Source organism: Leopardus geoffroyi, chromosome A1, assembly GCF_018350155.1.
Source record: "Leopardus geoffroyi isolate Oge1 chromosome A1, O.geoffroyi_Oge1_pat1.0, whole genome shotgun sequence".
In the NCBI taxonomy this organism is placed as follows: Eukaryota; Metazoa; Chordata; class Mammalia; order Carnivora; family Felidae; genus Leopardus; species Leopardus geoffroyi.
Window position 1 is genome coordinate 196,604,550 of NC_059326.1, and position 19,297 is coordinate 196,623,846.

At 57.0% G+C, this 19,297-nt stretch overlaps 1 protein-coding gene across 4 annotated transcripts in view; it reads left to right on the top strand.

Annotated features, from left to right (window-relative positions):
- The window catches only part of PDGFRB (platelet derived growth factor receptor beta), a 37,776-nt gene extending 19,720 nt beyond the window's left edge, over positions 1–18,056 (top strand). For all 4 annotated transcript variants that reach the window (XM_045437217.1, XM_045437208.1, XM_045437199.1 and 1 more), the window contains 17 exons: positions 109–301; positions 998–1,113; positions 2,241–2,364; positions 2,833–3,044; positions 5,476–5,570; positions 6,524–6,656; positions 7,227–7,331; positions 7,682–7,792; positions 9,065–9,224; positions 10,259–10,419; positions 10,943–11,061; positions 11,317–11,439; positions 12,173–12,284; positions 12,727–12,826; positions 13,347–13,452; positions 14,290–14,522; positions 16,051–18,056. In XM_045437217.1, the coding sequence (XP_045293173.1) occupies positions 109–301; positions 998–1,113; positions 2,241–2,364; positions 2,833–3,044; positions 5,476–5,570; positions 6,524–6,656; positions 7,227–7,331; positions 7,682–7,792; positions 9,065–9,224; positions 10,259–10,419; positions 10,943–11,061; positions 11,317–11,439; positions 12,173–12,284; positions 12,727–12,826; positions 13,347–13,452; positions 14,290–14,522; positions 16,051–16,222 (2,375 nt within the window). In that variant the 3' untranslated portion in view covers positions 16,223–18,056. The remainder of the gene's footprint in view (positions 1–108; positions 302–997; positions 1,114–2,240; positions 2,365–2,832; positions 3,045–5,475; positions 5,571–6,523; positions 6,657–7,226; positions 7,332–7,681; positions 7,793–9,064; positions 9,225–10,258; positions 10,420–10,942; positions 11,062–11,316; positions 11,440–12,172; positions 12,285–12,726; positions 12,827–13,346; positions 13,453–14,289; positions 14,523–16,050) is intronic.
- The last annotated feature ends 1,241 nt before the right edge of the window (positions 18,057–19,297 follow it).

Below are 19,297 nucleotides of genomic sequence, written 5' to 3' on the forward strand. Positions count from 1 at the left end.
AGTTGATGCCCTGCCTCCGGGAGCCCCGCCTCCAGGAGGCGCTGCCTTATTGGTAGCCGGGCATAGCCCCGCCCCCGGGGCACCGCCCCTGACAGCCGCCCCTTGCAGAGAGTGGCTACGTGCAGCTGCTGGGAGAGCTGGACGCCGTACAATTCGCGGAGCTGCACCGCAGCCGGACTCTGCAGGTGGTGTTCGAGGCCTACCCGCCGCCTACTGTCATGTGGCTCAAGGACAACCGCACGCTAGGCGACTCCAGCGCAGGCGAGATTGCCCTGTCCACACGCAATGTGTCTGAGACCCGGTGAGCAGCAACCCACCCACCCCATTCTTGAAGTTACTCTCTGCAGCTGCCAGGCAGCCCACAGCCTTCAGCCACTGGATAAACCTAGACCCACCTTTCCTGAGAGCCCACTATGTGCGAGGTGCCATGCCAGGCACTGGGGGATGCTGCAGAGATCCAAATAGACTGCTCCATGCCTCCTAGAATTTCCTGTCTATGGGGGAAACAGACATTGTTCTGACGATCACCCAGATGTGTAGTTGTCCTTGTGATGGGTGGAGCCAGCAGGGAGCAGCTGAGGAGAAAAAGGCCAGAGATTAGGGAAGAGGGTGCCAGGCAGGCCACTACCACCTGTGCATGGATGGTGGCCGGGAGGCTGATGAGTAGGCTGACACAGGCACGGTATGTTAGGATAAAGCAATGCCAGGCCTTTCTGCAAGGGGGAGATGTGGGGGGGGGGGAGGGGGAGAGGGAAGGGGTGCTCCCCCCACCCTCCTCCTCCTACCCAACACTCCCTCTTGGCTCAGTGGAGCCAGCTTCCTGTAGGTGGGGATTCAGGAGAGTCCTGGCTTTGCTACCGATGCCTGTGTAATTTTGGGAAGCTCCTGTCCCTCCCTGGGTCTTGTTTTTCTTGTCTGTACAAGGAGGTTGGGGTGGGGGGGTGGTTCCCATAAGAGTCCTTCCAGCTCTGGCAGCTGGGCCTGTCTTGCTCCCCAGGTATGTGTCAGAACTGACATTGGTGCGGGTGAAGGTGGCTGAGGCTGGCTACTACACCATGCGGGCCTTCCACGAGGATGCAGAGGCCCAGATCTCCTTCCAGCTGCAGGTCAATGGTGAGGGGCCCTCCACCCTGCCTCCCACAAACCACCACCCCCCCCCCCCCCCCCCCCGCTTCCATCAATTCTCCCTCCCTACACTGTCCACCCACCCATAGGGGGAGCAGGAGCAGGAGCTGAGGACTCAGGAGGCTGGCTTCTAGGCTGAGCTCCAACACTTCCACTGCTGGATGAACTCAGTATATCCCCTCTTTGGGCCTCAAGTTATACAAGGAGGCCACTGGGCTAGACTGGTGTTTCTAAAACCTCACAGCAAATTACATAGAAGGTTAGAAGGTAAGGAGTGCTGTAGAAAAAAAGAGCCTGGGTAGACAGGACTGAGAGTTCAGGGCGCATATAGCCTCATCGAGCTGGCCTCAGGGAGGCGACGTTTGCGTGGAGACTTCAAGGTGAGGCCATCAGGCAAGTGGCTGGTGGGAAAGGGCCCACCACGCTGTACGAAGGCAGCAGCAACAGCAGAAAGCCTGTGTGGCTGGAACAGAGAGGGGGGGAGTGGTGGGAGGTGAGGTCAGAGCTGAGGCCTGGCAGTCGGGGGCTGGGAGGAGGGCAGACAGTACAGTCCTGTAGAGCTGCCGTATGGACCTTGGCTTTTCCTATGACGGAAATGACCAGCCACTGCAGGGTTTGGAGCAAGGGAATGACACACTGAAGACTTACTGTTTTGTCAATTGACTGTCTAAAAATAAATTTATTTTGAAAGAGAATTTAACCTCTCAATTGTAGATGGAAAATCAGCATCACATGTCACAAATAGAAAGCAACCACTAAAATAAACTCTGAGGAAACAAAGCAATGCTATTAAATTCTAGTTCCGTGCTCGCGCTTTCCCAGGGCTTTCTCTGACCCTCAGACCTGCTCTTGTCTTTGTTAAAAGGGAAGATTAGCGAGTCTCAGAGAGGTGTTAGAGACAGACTAGCACCCCACTGAGGTTTCCCCTTTGAAGTACCCAGAAGGGGAATCTGTCAGTTTTCACACGGTGATTCCTGGTATTTAATGTTCACCTGCAGCCTGAAGCTCCCTTCCCCCACCCCGGGGGGAGAGGCTGGGCCAGGTCCTTCCTGAGGGCCTTTCTCACTGTCCTTTCTGACCTACCCACCACCTGGCCGCCTGCCCTCTCCACACAGTGCCTGTCCGTGTGCTGGAGCTGAGTGAAAACCATCCTGCCAGCGGGGAGCAGACAGTCCGCTGTCGCGGCCGGGGCATGCCCCAGCCACACCTCACCTGGTCTACCTGCAGTGACCTCAAAAGGTGAGCAGACCTGGGGCCTCTGTCTCCCAGGGTAACCACAGCTGGCTGGAAGGACCCAGTGGAGGTCGTCTAGATCAGCCCCTTCTCTGGGCACATTGTTCCATGCTAGAGCCCAGTCCTAGGAGATGTGGCTTCTTGGAGATTCTCTGTATGACCTAAAGTGTCCGTTTCCTTACCTTGACTCATGATCAAATGAATGGAGCGGATTTTGCCATCCAGGGCTTTCCGTTCTGGGGTAGGAGCGCCCTCTGCCGGTCAGTCTAGGGGCCACAAGAGGAACGAGCTCAGGACCAGGCATTGGGAAGAAGCAGGAACCAGAGGGGGGTTTGGGGGGGGTGGGGGCAGAGGGGTGGAGGTAAGGGGAGCCTCCTTCCACTACCGCCCTGTGGCGCTGCTTGCCTTTGGTTTCAGTTTCCCAGTCCGAAGAGGGAAGGGACTGGAAGCTGACCCGACTGGCTCTCCCGGCAGATGTCCGCGCGAGCTGCCACCCACCCCACTGGGGAACAGTTCCGAGGAGGACAGCCAGCTGGAGACTAACGTGACTTACTGGCCTGAGGATCAGGAGTTTGAGGTGGTGAGCACGCTCCGCCTGCGCCGTGTGGATCAGCCTCTGTCCGTGCGCTGCACTCTGCACAACCTGCTGGGCCACGACATGCAGGAGGTCACCGTGGTGCCACATTGTGAGTCCTCCCGCCTTGGTGGCCCCTGAAGACCATTCACCCCCATCACAACCCTGCCATACTTGGATCCGTGCCTGTGAGCCCAGTGGGCTGCAGCCAGTGTGTCTGTGGGCACTCAGGAGCATTGTGAAACCCACCAGAGTGTGTGAAACCCACCAGAGTGTGTGCTCTTACGCACTCACACAACAACACAGTATTGGCATATGTGTGTACATCCATGAGTCTCTGACATAAATCATGGCTATAGCATATGTACGCTGTATGCATGTCATAAGCCATGCATATGAGTAGGCCTGATCCTTGGACGCAGGTGCAAACCTTCCAAGTGTAGATTTGTAAACCACACAATGAAGAATGCCCAACCCCCAGACATGCATGTAAAGCTGGAGTGCATGTCTGTCAGCGTGCATGAGACCTACCTTGTGTGTCAGCCCACCGAGTGTATGTTTATAAACCACGTATATGAATATGCCCAATCCCCAGACACGTATATAAATCCAGGAGTGTATGTCTGTATGCACGTACGTGCGCATGCACAATCCCCGTGCAGGCGTGCAAACAATGCATGTAGAATTCTTACGCATGTGTGCGTCTGTGTAAACATGGAGTTGCAGCACACCTTTCCGCGAGAGCGTGCAAACACAATCTGCACACAGATGCCTGCTGCACAATGCACGTCTGTTAGAAGATACACAGACGTGCATGATTCTTGTCCGTGTGAATAGTCTCCTCCAGTACCTGGATGCTCTTGCTACCTGCTAGTTCCTGTGTGTGCATCTACCTGTCTGCTTGTACTTCGTTTACTCACTCGTTTCCTTATTCAGTAAATAATAACGGAATAGTAATCCCCAGCTTCTCACTGGGGAAGGCCCAGCCCTGCCTGCCCTTCTAGTGCCCACAACCCAGAGACAAGGCAGAGAAGAAAACAGACAGTCCCACTGCCGGGGTCAGTACTTTGTGGGGGAAAGCCTAGAGAGAGGAGGGGGCTCCATGTCCAGCTATGGGATTCAGGAAAGTGTCCTGGAAAAAGGAAGCTTTAGGTCAATACCTGCAAAGATAACCTGGGAGTTAGCTGATGAGGAATGGTGTTCCGGTAAAAAGGTATGGCCTGGGCAAGAGCCCAGAGGCACGATGGGATCAGAGAAATCTTGGCTGGAGCACAGAGTATGTGTGTGATTTAGGGGCTGGAGAGAGGAGACAGAGGCAAGGGAGTGGTAAAGGAGGAGCTGCAGGGGTGGGCAGAAGCCAGCGCAAGCAGAGCGTTGAGGGCTGTGTGAGGCATTTTGACAGGTCGGTGAGCTGGCCCACACATGTGTCTCCGTACGCAGAGCTGCCTCCAGCCCCCCACCCTGGGATGGGATAGGTGGAGGTTTTCATACCTTATCTCACTCACACGCACACACATGCACACATATCCCTGAGCAAGTGGGCACCTGCCGACCAACTTGGAGCGAGACAGGAGTAAAGCTTTCATGTGCCACCTGGAGGGGAAGCTGTGAACCAGCTCATGGGGAAACGACCATGGCTGGATGAAGGCTCTTCTTTGTACTCAGATGGCTCCTTGGAAGATTCAGTCTTCCTTCCCAGGACTGCGATGTGTGACCTGGTGGGGAGAAGGAGGAGAGGAGTGATGTTGGTCTGCGACCCTGGGGAGGAAGGACAGGGCCTCCAGGGGAGCCGAGAGGGGCAGGTGGGGGACAGAGGGGGAGGGAATGAGTTCTTCAGGGATCCCATGGGTGGCCAGTGGGTCAGGGCAGGGGGGATGAGGGTCTGGCCTGGGTGGGTGCAGAGGGAGGGGGAAAGAATGGGAAGTTGTGCAGCAAAGAGGCTGAGGCCTTAGGGAGGAGACTTGGGACTTGGGGGCCCCGAGTTAGCCCTACCTGGTTACCCCTGCTCCCTGGGGGATACACCTTATAACTACTGTCACTACCCCAATGCCACTGGGTACTCAGGGGAAGCAGAGGAGGAAACAGTCTGGATTCATCAGGTTGTGCAAGCTCAGTCACTCAGTCCATTGGCCACTTGGTCAGGCTCTGTCCCAGCTGTGACAGCCCCGGCAAGGGCAGAGATTCAGACGCAAGGTGAGTCTAGTCATCAGGAGCTGGCATCTAGTCTGAAGCCATGGCAGACACGTCAGGCCTGGTCAGACATGTCACACGTGGTCAGGCCAGACTGATCCTTGCAAGGGCTGAGGGATATGGGGGCCCACAGTGAGCTGAGCTGCAGCTGTTACTTAGGGACGTGGGTACTTATGGGAGAGGCTGAAGTTCTGGCCCAGAGGGAGGGGCTGTGAGTCTGATGTCATGGGCATGGTTGGTGGAGAAGAGGACAAGCAGAGAGGGTTCATGTTTCTGGAGGTGGGGTGAGGGGTGGCCAGGGCAGCTGCCAAGCTCCCTCTTTGCTTATGGCCAGCTCTTGTCTCTGCTTCCAGCTCTGCCCTTCAAGGTGGTGGTGATCTCGGCCATCCTGGCCTTGGTGGTCCTCACAATCATCTCCCTCATCATCCTCATCATGCTCTGGCAGAAGGTAATCTCCCATCCTTGCCTAATGGGTGCAGACTGGTACACTATTTTCTTTTCTTTTTTTTTCTTTTTTTTTGCACGGAGGCCCCTGCCATCCTTGAATGCTACAGGATCTGTCCACGTCCCAGCCCAGCACACAGGGCAGGTGTAAAATGATATAGAATGGCACCGGTGTCCGAGCTGCCTCCACCCCCAGCAGCAAGGGCCATCTCAGGCCTGGTCCAGGCCATCCAGGGTCCCCTGCCCCTGCTGTGCCCTCCTGGGTCTCACTTGGACATCAGCCCTGGCCCTCCCAGCCACAGGGCAAGGCACTTTCTGGGTGGACCGTGGACTCCAGAATTCTTCCACCTCTCACCCCCAGAGACTCCCAGGATTCTAATGAAATGCGTTCGCGTCCTATTAACCTGTAATTTCAATGCCCTGTTCTGTGGCTTCATTATTCTACGATCCCAACGTTTTAAGATTCCCGAGTTAAGATTGCAGCACTCATGATTCTATCATTCTATGATTCCAATCCTGTGATTCCAACATGCTATGATTTCTAAGCTTACATCCTTCTGAGATTCCCACTGCGAGTGACCCAGCATGGGGAGGGGCTGTCCATACCCAGCCGAGTGCCCCTAGCTTGTGTCCATTTCCGGGGCTGCCTGCCCTTCTATGCCCATCTGGGGAGCAGCCAATGCTCTGGGAGAAGCTGGTGAAGAGGTTCTGATGAGCCAGGCCCTTGGCTGTTAGCCCCTCTTCAGCCACTGCCCAGCTAAGGCCTGTTATCATCTGTTCTCACTGAGCCCACGGAGCTGAGCTTTATCAGTAACTTGCTGCGTGACTTCAAATATGCCTCTGCCCCTCCCTGGCCTCAGGGGCTCCTGCTCCATCTGTTCCGTAAGGGGCTATAGGCTCGTGGGCCCCAAAGCCCAGAACTCCTCTGACGATCCATCCCTGGTGTCGGTCCTACAGAAGCCACGTTATGAGATCCGATGGAAGGTGATTGAATCTGTGAGCTCTGATGGCCATGAGTACATCTACGTGGACCCTATGCAGCTGCCCTATGACTCTACCTGGGAGCTGCCACGGGACCAGCTTGTGCTTGGTCAGTCCAGGGAGTAGTCGTGGAGCAGTTTGGGTACTTGAAGCGGGGGGGGGGGGGGGGGGGGGGGGGGGTGGAGACTGTCTGAGGTGTGGTCCAGCCTTGCCATGACTAGCTTTGAGACCTAGGGCTGCCGTCCTGCCTTCTCTGGCCCTCAGTGTCCCCGCCGCCATATAATGGGCAAGGTGGTCCCCTAGGGACCGTTCAGCATTGAGGTCCTATGATCCTGTGCCTTTGTGAGCTAGGAGATCTTTGTGGCGAGAGAGGAAGTATTCATCGAAGACAGCCGGCATGCCAGGCCTGTGCTTAGTCTAGCTGGAGAGGGTGAGGCATACAGAGGAGCTGAGCACCCTTCTGGGGTGGGAAGAAGGCTTCCAGGGACAAAAGATGGTCCAGAAAGCAGGCAGAACTTAGATGAGACACCAGGAAGGCCTGCCAAACACTGAGGTCTTATCTTAGGAGACTCCTTTAGGGGAACACCTTAAGTCCAGGTGGCTTGGGGGATTGACCTCAGAGAGGATGGGGTATGCCGTTTCCTGGTGGGCCAGGAGCTGAGGGATTGTCTCTCCCCAGGACGCACCCTCGGTTCTGGGGCCTTTGGGCAGGTGGTGGAGGCCACAGCTCACGGCCTGAGCCATTCTCAGGCCACGATGAAAGTGGCGGTCAAGATGCTGAAATGTGAGTCCTGGGAGCCTGCCCCTTCCTCACGTCTGGGCCCCACATCTCCCCTGCCCCTTGCCCGCACATCCAGGCACTCCCTGATTCTGATTTGCTGGGCGCAAGTGGTCCGGTCACCTGGTGGCCAGCACCACTCCAGATTCTGCTTTGGCTAAGAGGCTTCCTCATTCTGCCCCCTCCTCCTGGCACCTCCTTCCCTCCCTGACCGTTCTCCCATCCTCTTTCTCCTCCCCCTGCACGTGGGTCCTCACCACCCTCGGCCATCTGGGTCTTCCAGCACAGGGTGGGGCAGAAGGGCTTCCTTGGGGCCTCGGTGACAGGGCAGGCCTGAGGCCCCGTCTCCCCCTCAGCCACAGCCCGCAGCAGCGAGAAGCAGGCCCTCATGTCAGAGCTGAAGATCATGAGTCACCTTGGGCCCCATCTGAACGTGGTCAACTTGCTGGGGGCCTGCACCAAAGGAGGTACCAAAACCACTCCCCCAGAGGATTCTGGAAAATGCCAGCAGCCCAGGCCTGGCCCTTCCCCACCCCTCCTCAATCCACAGACAACGAGACACTCCAGCTGGAGGGTCTGCGCCCATCCTGCCCTCACCTCACAGACCCACACGGGGGTGGGGTTTACAAACTCACAGAATCACAACACTTTCAAGGCCCACGGACTCCTCGGGTCGTTTCCAAACCCCAGGGGTGCTCTGACATTTTTTCTCCACATGTTTATTTATTTTTGAGAGAGAGAGAGAGAGAGAGGGAAATGCACGTGCAAGTGGGAGAGGGGCAGAGAGAGGGGGACAGAGGATCTGAAACAGGCTCTGAGCTGTCAGCGCAGAGCCCGATGTGGGGTTCGAACTCTCGAGCCGAGAGATCATGACCTGAGCCAAAGTCGGACGCTTAACTGACTGAGCCACCCAGGCGCCCCAGGTCCTCTGACATTTTTAAATTTTCACACTACATTTTACAAACTGATCAATCACGGCCCCCGTGAGGTGAGTTATATCCCTACAATTGGAGGCCACCAGCATGCTGATTGGCAGTGGCTTTCATTCAGATCACAGAATAAAGCCTCTCTAGCCAGTGTGTTTATTTGAAGCTCTGATTGCAAGTTAGGCTGTAAAAAAAAAAATAAAAAAAAAGAAAAGAAAAAAAAATGTTATCGTTGTTTGCAGCTGCTTATTGTGAGATTTGGAATTTTCCTCAGTATTGTGCAACCAAAATAAAATACAGAAGTACATTGCGTACATAGGCCAATTTATGTCCGCAAGATCACCCATTTCAAAATTTTTCTTTTCATCAATATCTTCCCGTTCCCGCTGATTGGCTTCAAGTAAATGTGTTGCATTTGAATTGATCCAATAACCTGATAATAAATAGTTGCCTTGATTTCCCTTATATACGGGGCTCCAGAATAAGTTGGTGATATGTACCACTGTGTACTTGCCATGTGCCGGGCCCTGAGCCACCCCGACGAAGGCGTTACCTTATGAACATTCAGGACAGCCCTTGGAGGTGGGTGCGGTTAGCCCCATTTAACAGATGGGGAAAGTGAAGCTCAGGGAGAATAAGTACCTCGCTCATGGTTGCGGAGGCGGGAAGAGAACCCAGGTTCGCCCGGTGCCAAAGCCTCTCGGCCGTCTTACCCGACTGCCTTTCCGACGTGCAGCCGGTGGTTGGCCTCAGGGCCCCGATGGGAAGTCTGTGGCCCCCCGGGGACTGTCGCTGAGCCTGTGCCCCCCCTAGGACCCATCTACATCATCACGGAGTACTGCCGCTACGGCGACCTGGTAGACTACCTTCACCGCAACAAGCACACCTTCCTGCAACGCTGCTCAGACAAGCGCCGCCCGCCCAGCGCCGAGCTCTACAGCAACGCCCTGCCCGCGGGGCTCCCTCTGCCCAGGTACCAAAGGAGGCTGGGGACCTGAATCTTCGGGGAGCCCCGAGGAGCACCTGCTCGCTCCCTCCTGGCCGGGGCGGAGGCCGAGGCCAGGGTGGGCAGACAGGGTGTAGGAGCCCGGGCTGTTTCACGGGTCAGTCTGGGACCCAGGGCTTGGCCTCCCCCGGACCTGGCTTATCACTCTGGTGATGGTCTTGGTGGGATCGGCTGCCACCTACGGACTGCCTGCAGGGGTCCTGCCCTGGGCTGGGCACTCTCTGTGGATGTGACCCGTTGGCCCCTCCCTCTGTGTCGTGACACCCTCTCCTTTCATGGAGAGCACCTGGGGCTCTCTGGTCCCAGGCCCGACTCCCATCGCAGTGCACGGTGCTCTGCTCCCTGCTGGGAGTCTCTGGTGTGCGGTGTCCCGTGGGCAATGCAGTGTCTTTCTTCTTCTTTTCCAAAAGTAACTTTTCCTACTTCTGCTGATGACAACAGCAAGATGGGTTTATTGCAGAGACAAGCATAACTTCAGAAAATCCTTAAAAGACATTACGGCTCACCCCTGTCCTCCCCAACATTTGATCGATTTCCTTCTGGTCTTTGGTCTACCTCTAGAGACACGTGTATACGCGGTCCCGTAGCTCTCTGGGGAGCAGGTGCTGCAGGGAATTAGGGCAATTCCTGCCCCCTCTGGGCTGTGGCTGGGGCCTCCCAGGGCATCACGGCTGGATGGTGCCACAGAAAGGCACCTGCTTCATGCTCTTCTTATGACCCTCATGCTGGGGTGCTGTGATCATGCCTACGTGTGAGCTCCCTAAGGACACACACTGGGTCTTGTGTCCTCTTAGCACCCCAGTGCCCAGCTTAGGGCCCCACTGGCTGGCTGAGAGAGCTCACTGCGTGGCTGTTCAAGTTGTGACTAGCTGAAGGAGGATAAGTGGAAAGAAGAAATCCCTGAGTGATAGTGCCCGGTGGGCCCTGGGGGCGAGCAGGGACGGGAAGGGAAGGAAAAGGACAGCCTGTGGCTCCTCCTGGGATGTTCCTCTCTCCCCCAGCCACGTGTCCCTGCCTGGGGAGAGTGACGGCGGCTACATGGACATGAGCAAGGATGAGTCGGTGGACTACGTGCCCATGCTGGACATGAAAGGAGGAATCAAATATGCAGACATTGAGTCCTCCAGCTACGTGGCCCCTTATGACAACTACGTCCCCACAGGTGGGTGCACGCCTATGCACCGCCCCCTTGCCTATGTAATCATGCTTTCTTATCACAGCCTTTCTTACTGGGAGGAAGGTGGCCTTGTACCCATTTCATAGATGCAGAAACCGAGGTTAGCCACCTGCCCAAAGCTGTCCTGTGGTGGAGCCCCATCGGGAGCCTCTGTTTCTGGATCCAGCAGGGAGGAGTTGGGTTGGAGGAGTACTTGGCCTCCTGGGGTGCTGGCACACCACAGGCACAAGGCTGACCCAGTGTCCTTGAGAAGCGGGCAGGTCAGGCTGAGAAAAGATGGCCCAGGCCTCGGGCTAATGCCAAAGGCTTTTCCGGCCAATGAGAGCACTGATAAGGTAGGAGAGATTTACATTAGATATTTGGCAATTGTTTTCCTTTTGCGGGAGACTTAGAGGGTTAGTAGTTACCTGTATTGGACATTCGGCCTCGGTGAATAAAAGGGCGGGGGTTCTGTGGGCCATGTGGAGACACAGACAGTAAGTAGGTGAACTTCTGTGCTCTCTCTTAGCTCCCGAGAGGACCTGTCGGGCGACTCTGATCAACGAGTCCCCGGTGCTTAGCTACACAGATCTTGTGGGCTTCAGCTACCAGGTGGCCAATGGCATGGAGTTCCTGGCCTCCAAGAACGTACGTATGGTTGCAGCGAGCGGATCAAGGTCATGGAGAGGTGGGCAACCCAAGCCAGCCAGGGTCCTCCAAGTACTCAGCTCCATATGGCAGCTACGTCCCCTCACCACAACTCTGGTGGGTGAGGACAGTCAAAGCCCTCACCGTGTGGCCTCTCATGCCTGTGTGGCGATGCATTTTCCCCAAAGCCCTTGACGGGGAGGTCTTCTCCTACAACTGCCCCCAAGGCCTCAGCTCCCATCTCCCCCAACCTAGTGCGTCCACCGAGATCTGGCAGCCAGGAACGTGCTCATCTGTGAGGGCAAGCTGGTCAAGATCTGTGACTTTGGCCTGGCTCGTGACATCATGAGGGACTCGAACTATATCTCCAAAGGCAGCGTGAGTACCTTCCCTGACCCGTGTGACCTGGGAACAGGTTTCCTCCTGGTCAGCGTGGCTGTGGCATATAGGAGGTCAGGACAGAGTTCCTCATGGCCTACCCTGCCCAGTGGTGACAGGCTTTGCCACCGGCTGTGCATGGGGCAGGAGGGGGCAGAGATGTTAAGGTTGTACGGGTGAGCCCGGGGCTCAGATTCACTGGTCACGACAGGGGGCGAAGGACCAGCTGTAATGGGTTCTGGGAAGAGGGAAGCAGGTCAAGTGTATATTTGGTGACCATTCTGCCTGCCACTCATGTTCCCACTTTCCATAAGGGGACAGTGAACCCCAGAGATGGAGGGTCTCTAGACCCAAGAGATCTAAGGCGGCCGGGTGAGAGCTGGGTGGCACCTTGGCATGTCCCTGGCTCCCCTGCTGTCTGCCAACTTGGCCAGGGCCTCTACTGGGATCAGGAAGAAGGGCCATTCTGTAAGAGGCCTCAGACCCTGGGGCTCCTCCTTAGGGTAGAGGCTGCCATGTGACCAGCTTGTGGGTGAAAAAACATGGCCTTCTGATCCTCTGGCCAGCACTGGGATGAGTGTGGGATCTGTGTGCCTGCAGAGGCGGGCTCTCAGGGTCTGGGGAGTAAGGTGCAGGGGCCTTACTAAGTAAGGAGGCCAGACCTCCTCCTCTTGCCCAGGCACAGAGTGGGGCTTGGCCGTCCTGGTACTTAGTGCCGTCTTGCCTCCCACAGACCTTCCTGCCTCTGAAGTGGATGGCTCCCGAGAGCATCTTCAACAGCCTCTATACCACCCTGAGTGATGTGTGGTCCTTCGGGATCCTACTCTGGGAGATCTTTACCCTGGGTATGCTTCCTTTTCCCCCAGCCCTCAGCTGCACGGCACACTGGCCACTCACACCCCCAGCCTGGTGGGGCCATGGGGCAGGCTCTGCGAGGGGGGTCAGGGCTCTCTGGCTCGAGTCACGGTGCTGCTGCTGTCTCGCTGCTGTGTGAGCTTGGCAAGTCCCTTGTCTTCCCTGGGTCTCTTTACCTCCCCATCTCTCGAGGGGTCTGGAAGTGACATCAAAAAGTCTATTTGACTCTGGTGTTCTCTGGTTCTCTGATTCTGGGGGTGCTGGTCATCTCTGTCCAGAGCCTCTACAAGAGCCACATCTCCCAGTGCCGAGGCCACTGCACCCTCGCCCGCTCGAGGGCTGGTGTGCCTCTCCCTGTGCCATAGAATAGGGTACCTGCCACTTTTCCAACACGTCTGAGCCTGTGTATCTCTTGTCTCTCCTCCCTGACAGGTGGCACCCCTTACCCAGAGCTGCCCATGAATGAGCAGTTCTATAATGCCATCAAGCGGGGTTACCGAATGGCCCAGCCTGCCCATGCCTCCGATGAGATGTGAGTGGAGCCTTTGGGAGAGTTTTTTTTGGGGGGTACAAACCATAGATGTCCAGTGTTGCCAGCTTAAGGTGAAAATAGATTAGTTCAGGGAGCTAGAAAAACCTTGCTATAGCTGGATCTAGGCATTCAGACGCCGTCATCAGGAATCTCTTGTTTTACCTGGTCTCTGCTGTCCCCTGCGCTGGCCTGGATTTCAGGCCACACGGCTACCTCCTCACTGCTTCCACCATGGTTCGAGTAAAAGGCCCCAAGCTGACTGTCAAGGGCTCAGCTGGGGTCTCGTGCCCACCCATCCAGAGCAGGGCATGAAAACTCCTACCAGCCAGACCTGCCTGGGCCGTGTGCTCACCAAGGAGTGGTCAACCCCATGGAACCACCGGTGGGGGGAGGGCCTTGAGGGAGTGGGAAAAACAGTCCCATCCACCTGTCCTCCCCAACTCCCTTCATCACCCACCTCGTTCTGGGAGGCGGCAGACTCTGAGCCAGAGACCCTGACCCCCTGTGCACCTCTCCCCAGCTACGAGATCATGCAGAAGTGCTGGGAAGAGAAGTTTGAGATCCGGCCTCCCTTCTCCCAGCTGGTGCTGCTTCTCGAGAGGCTGCTGGGTGAGGGGTACAAGAAGGTATGTCGGGCCAGCAAAATGGAGAGTTCTGGTCCAGAAGTCAGACACTGGGTACAAGGCTCTGTGTGTCATGCTTGTATTTGAGGGACCACCCTGTATCCTCTTGGGCCTCAGTTTCCCTGCTGGTTCTAGTAAGGGATGGGCTGGAGCTATGAGTGGAATTTATTTTAGCAGCACAGAGGTTTTTGAGATGACGTCCTGCTTGGAAGTCGATGCCTACAGCCCCCTTCATCCTGCTCCCTTTTCATGTCTTTGCACCCATGCCACGGCCTGGGTCTCCTTCAGAAGTCTGAAAACCCCAGGCTCCATGTCTGCTAAGGGCCGGACCGCTTGGACCCTGTTGCGGGCTCATTTGAGGCCAATGAAGCCAGTAGGGCCTGTCCACCAGAGGGAGTTACAGGGAGGGGTGATGCGCGCTCCCTGTCCCCTGTCCGTTCCTAACCACACTCCCCCCCCACGTCTTGTCCCAGCTCAGCGCCCGGTGAGATGGAGTGGGTTGTCACCATTCAGTAGTTAGGGAAACTGAGGCCCCACTGAAGGAGGTTGAGGCGGGGGGAGAGCCCACACCTGTCTACTCCAAAGTAGGGGAAGTGTGAGGCTCACGGGCACTAGTCTGCCGACTGCCCCCTCCCTGGGGGGCCCTGAGCTCACCTGGTCTTGTGAGATGCCAGGTGGGAGAGCCTCCCGGCTGTGAGGCTTTGGGTAGGTCTCCTTCCTCTTGAGCACCAGTTGCCTTAGGCAGGAGGGGCCAGGTCAGAGTCTCATGCTAGATGATCCCCATGGGCATTTCTGGTCTGAACATCCCTCTCTCTTGGGTTCTCCCTCCCTGTGGAGCAGAAGTACCAGCAGGTGGATGAGGAGTTTCTGAGGAGCGACCACCCAGCCGTCCTTCGGTCCCAAGCCCGCTTTCCCGGCTTCAATGGACTCCGATCCCCCCTGGACACCAGCTCTGTGCTCTACACTGCTGTGCAGCCCAACGAGAGTGACAATGACTATATCATCCCCCTGCCTGACCCCAAGCCCGAGATTGCTGATGAGGGCCCCCTGGAGGGTTCCCCCAGCCTTGCCAGGTAGCCACTGTGGCCTGAGGCCCAAGGCAATAGTGTGCAGTGTGTGTGTGTGTGTGTGTGTGTGTGTGTGTGTGTTCATGCCGTCAGGCTTGCCTTAGAAGTAAGCTACCTAGGGTGAGCACTTGTTCCTGCCAGTGAGTAGAAGAGAGAACTGAACTCATCTGACCTTTGATGACCTCAGGAAGAAAGGGCAGGAAAGAGACCGAAGGGCTAGGGCTTAGCTGCAAGGTAGCTGTTTCCTGAAAAGTGGCCCCCACAGGCCATCCACCCTCTCGTCCTATCCAGGCCCTAAGGAGAGGTAGGAAATCTAATCGGCATCCCCGGCACCCTGTGTATCACTCTGGGGTCATCGCCAGCCCTGGCCTCTGCTCTGTTCTCCAGGACCATGGCCCGAGGGCCCCCGGGAGCCTGGCGTGGTTGTGGGAGGCATAGTGCCCACAGGAACTGAGGTCAGAATTCAGGCTGGGAAGGAGATTCACGTTTTGCTTTTGCCTTGAGATGTGGTGAAGTTACAGTAGGGGTGGGGGCGTGGTTGGAGGAAGGGCCAGCTGTTGCCTGGACTTCATGTTCCGACAGGATCTTCCCTCAGCTGGAGAGGAGAGTCCCCCGTGGGGCCAGACCCACCCCCAAAACCAGATCCCCCCCTCTGGTGCAGTGGCAGCGACCGCAGGCTGGGTTTCAGCTCCAGCTCTGCTCCCAGCCGCCCTGAGACCCATCTCCCACGGGCGCTGGGAGCACACACAAGATCTAGAAGGCCCTCCACACCTTCCGTAAGAAGCAAATGTTCCAAGGCTCCTGGTAGCCAGTGTGCAGAGGAGTTAAGCTCAGAGTTCAGACACCTTGAGGTGTGAATGCTGGCCCTGCGATGTGCCCTCAGACAAGCTGCCTCCACTTTCTGAGCCTCAGTTTCCTCAACTATAAAATGAAAATGGTAGCACACGTCTATTTGGAGGTTGCTGAAGGATCCAATGGGATCAGCTTCAGGAGTGCAGGGAATGGAGTTACTGGTGAGTGAGGAACAAGCTTTGGAGCTAACTGGATATTCTGCTCCAAAGTCTTGCTGTGTGATGTCGGCCACTGACACAACCTCTCTGAGCAGCCCTTCCCTCATGGTGCCTATCTTATGTAGTCTTTTTTTTTTTCTTTTTAAGAATTTTTTAATGTTTATTTAGTTTTGAGAGAGAGAGAGAGAGAGAGAGAGAGAGACAAAACGTGAGTGGGGGAGGGGCAGAGAGACAGGGAGACACAGAATCCGAAGCAGGCTCCAGGCTCTGAGCTGTCGGCACAGAGCCTGACGCGGGGCTCGAACTCACGGACCGTGAGATCATGACCTGAGCCGAAGTCAGATGCTTAAACCGACCCTTAAGCCACCCAGGCGTCCCTCTTATGTAGTCTTTACAAGGCTTCAATGAACTAAAGGGTGTCAGGTGCATGGTGCAAGCTTGCACCCGCAGGAAGCTCTTGATTATTGCTGTTATCTTACTCCGGCTCCCTCCCAGCCCCTCACACGTGTGCCTTCTCTTCCTAGCTCCACCCTGAATGAAGTCAACACCTCCTCTACCATCTCCTGCGACAGCCCCCTGGAACCCCAAGAGGAGCCAGAGCCAGAGCCCCAGCTCGAGCCCCAGGTGGAGCCAGAGCCACCACTGGATTCATGTTGCCCTGGGCCTCGGGCCGAGGCGGAGGACAGCTTCCTGTAGGGGGCTGGCCCCACCTCGCCCTGCCTGGAGCTCCCCCTCTACCTCCCAGCACCCAGCGCCTCCCGGCCTGGCCTGGCCTCCCATCAGCTGTCCCTTTCTAGAAAGCTTTTGCCGTGGGCATGTGGCACCCAACCACTGGGGCTGGCTTAGGAGGCAAGAGGAATGCAGGGGCCGTGACCAGCCCTCTGCCTCTGGGGAGGCCATGTGACTGGGGGCCAGGGTTCTCCCAGGGCACTTAGTTTCTCCATCTACAGGATGGGAAAGCCGGGCTCGGTGACGCAGAATCTGGGATTCTCTCCCTGGCTGACAGGTGGGGAGGCTGGAATCACTAGAGAGAGTCTCGAGGTTCCGGAGGGGGGGATTAGCTTTTTTCTGTTCAGCCAGCTACGCCTCAAGGAGCTGTAGCCTTCTCCTTGCACTTTCATCCACCTAAGAGCTGGGGAAGGGACTCTGGCATCCCCGGCTCCTGGCGAGCCGAGGCCCAGCCTTGGACAGTGGTGTTCATCCGGAAGCCACCGCCCCTTAATGCCAGTCTCCACTTTCCCAGGCCCGAGCTGGTCTGGGGCCATCCACGCTTAATGCTGGGGGCCGAGCCAAGTACGGGACACCCTGGCCCACAGCTGCTGTCCCAGGCACTTGGGACACACCTCCCCATACAAAGTGCCCGCGTTCGTGTCTTCCTGGCCCCCTAAGTGCGGGGGTCTTTTTCCTTGTCACCACCAGTCTTACTTCACCCACCAGAGTCTCCGGGGCCAGGTGGGCCCCACATCTGTGATGAGCGTGCTGGTGGGCCCGGCAGAGACGTCCACACGTGTGGATCAGGCTGCACATTGGACTTGACAGGGGACCCTGGAGGGATCCCTCACCCTGTCCGGACCTGTTTGCCCTATTGAAAGATGAGCAAGGTGGACTCTGTGACTTCCGGTGCCCTGCCAGCACGAACATTCTAGAGTATTCCAGGGGGTGGCACGCTTGCCCAGATGAAGCAAAGCCAAACGCCCCAAACCTCCGTCCTGGGCATCAGCTGGGGTCTGGGGAGATTTCAGACCCTGCCTCACTCTCCGGGCATTCAGGAACCGTGCCCTTTCCCCAGGGCCCCGGGCAAGTCCCAAAAGGCCAGCTGGCCAGGTCTTGACTCGAAGTGACAGCCAGTGTCTTGGAAAGCCCCCAGCAGCTGCCCCATGGGAAGACTACAGAACCCCTTTCAGGCTCACAACCACCTCTGGAGCCTTCCTGAACAAAGGAGGCAGAGAGGGCAAAGCAGGCCACCTCATGCAGTCTGCCTCTCCAGCACCTGTCCGGGTCTGTGCCACAGACATAATGGACAGTGAGGAGTCCGGGGGTCCCCCAGAAAGGACAAGAAGGCTTTCTAGGGAACCTGAGAAGGGGTGCAAGAGGCAGATATTTTGGGGGTTGCCTTCTCACCCACCAGCTGCCTGGTCCCCAAGGGAGTAACTGTGGGGTATGGCTTTGTCACTGCCCAGGCCCACTCACTGTACTCTCTCTTCCAGCCACGCCCCAACCCAGGGGCATTGGAGGTGCCAGGGGAGCGAGGGCTGCAGCCAAGACTGTTGGCAGGAAGAGAGCTGGAAGTGGGGGGAGGGCAGCCTAGCAGCCCCCGGGCACCAGCCCCTTTTGCCCATCCAGGAGATGGAGTGGGTTCTCACTACGGTACCAAAGATGTAATCACCTAGGTTTACAAGTATTTTTAGGACTCACATTAACTCACATTTATACAGCAGAAGTGCTATTTTATATGCCATCAAATTTTCTTATCTGTGTACTTTTTTTTTAAGGGAAAGATTTTAATATTAAACCTGGTGCTTCTCACTCATGGACTTCGTGGTCTCTCATGGGTTTGGGTCCCTGTGCCGGGAGATGACAGATGTGAAATGGGGTGAACGGGGCTGATCCCCGGCCACAGCGTCCCCACACAGGGTCCTTCAGTTCTGAGTCTCATTTCCATCTGTAAAATGGGGATTTTCACACTCCCTCCACCCCTTGCTAGCAGCCGGATGGCCTGGACCTTGGGCTTCGGTTTTCCAAGGTGTGAAATGAAAAGGTTCTTCCGGCTCTGCAGGGCCTGGCCCTGGGACCAGCTGGACTGTTCACAGGCTCATGTGGAGAAACCTGAGTCCCTCCCGCGTCCCCCACCCCACCCCACCATGTGTTTTGGCTTTGGCTGTTAAGCTGGGACACCCCCTGCCCTCCCCTCCACTCCGCCCGCAGCCCAGGCTGGTGTGGCTCGTGAGAGGCATCGGCTCCAGCCCAGATTCCAGGCCCCGGTGAGTTAGCGATTGGGTCTCAAGTGGGAGCAAGGAAGACAGAGGCGCCCAAGGGGGCCAGAGCACAGGAAGAAGTGAGCAGAGAGGGCAAGCAAGAGAGAGGAAGAGGAAGAGAGAGAGGAAGGTGGGTGGGGGTGGGTGCAGCCAGGGCGAGGCCAACGAGGGAATAGGAGCCCAGCTGTGGTCTGAGGGCAGGGCAGAGGGGTGCAGACCAGCAGGCCCCAGGCCCCTCACGACTGCAGCCGCTCAGTGGTGCGGGGCCGGCATGGGCCAGACATCCTGGTGCCTGCTGGCCAGCTCCGTCCTGACCGTAGGCTCCACAGCTCAGCCTGGGCCTGACAGACCCTGGCAGCAGCACGGGGCCAGGGCAATAGAGCTAACCGGGGCATGGGCCCCAGCGCAAGCCTCTTAGACCCAGGCCACGGCTTCCTGACTTCCTCACTTGGACCCTCTGGCAGGGGTCACCTGAGGTGGAACCAGGTTTCAGTCTGAGATCTATCACACCTCACTGTGCAATCTTGGCCATCGCTTGCTTTCTCTGATGCGGGGAAGGGGGCATCTCTTTCTGGAACACGGGCACCTCGCTTTGGAACCGCTCGCGTCCCTGGACTGCTGCCAGGGGTCTGGGGCTGCGGCTGCCAGTGGGGACAGGAATGGAGATGTGGGGCAGCTGTGACTCACAGGCCCAGCCGCCAACTCAGGGGCAGCTGAGCCATGCCAAGGGAAAGCCCGCCCACTACGTGGCCTGGCCACACAAAGCCCACCCCCCTAGGGGTCCTGGTTTCAGAGA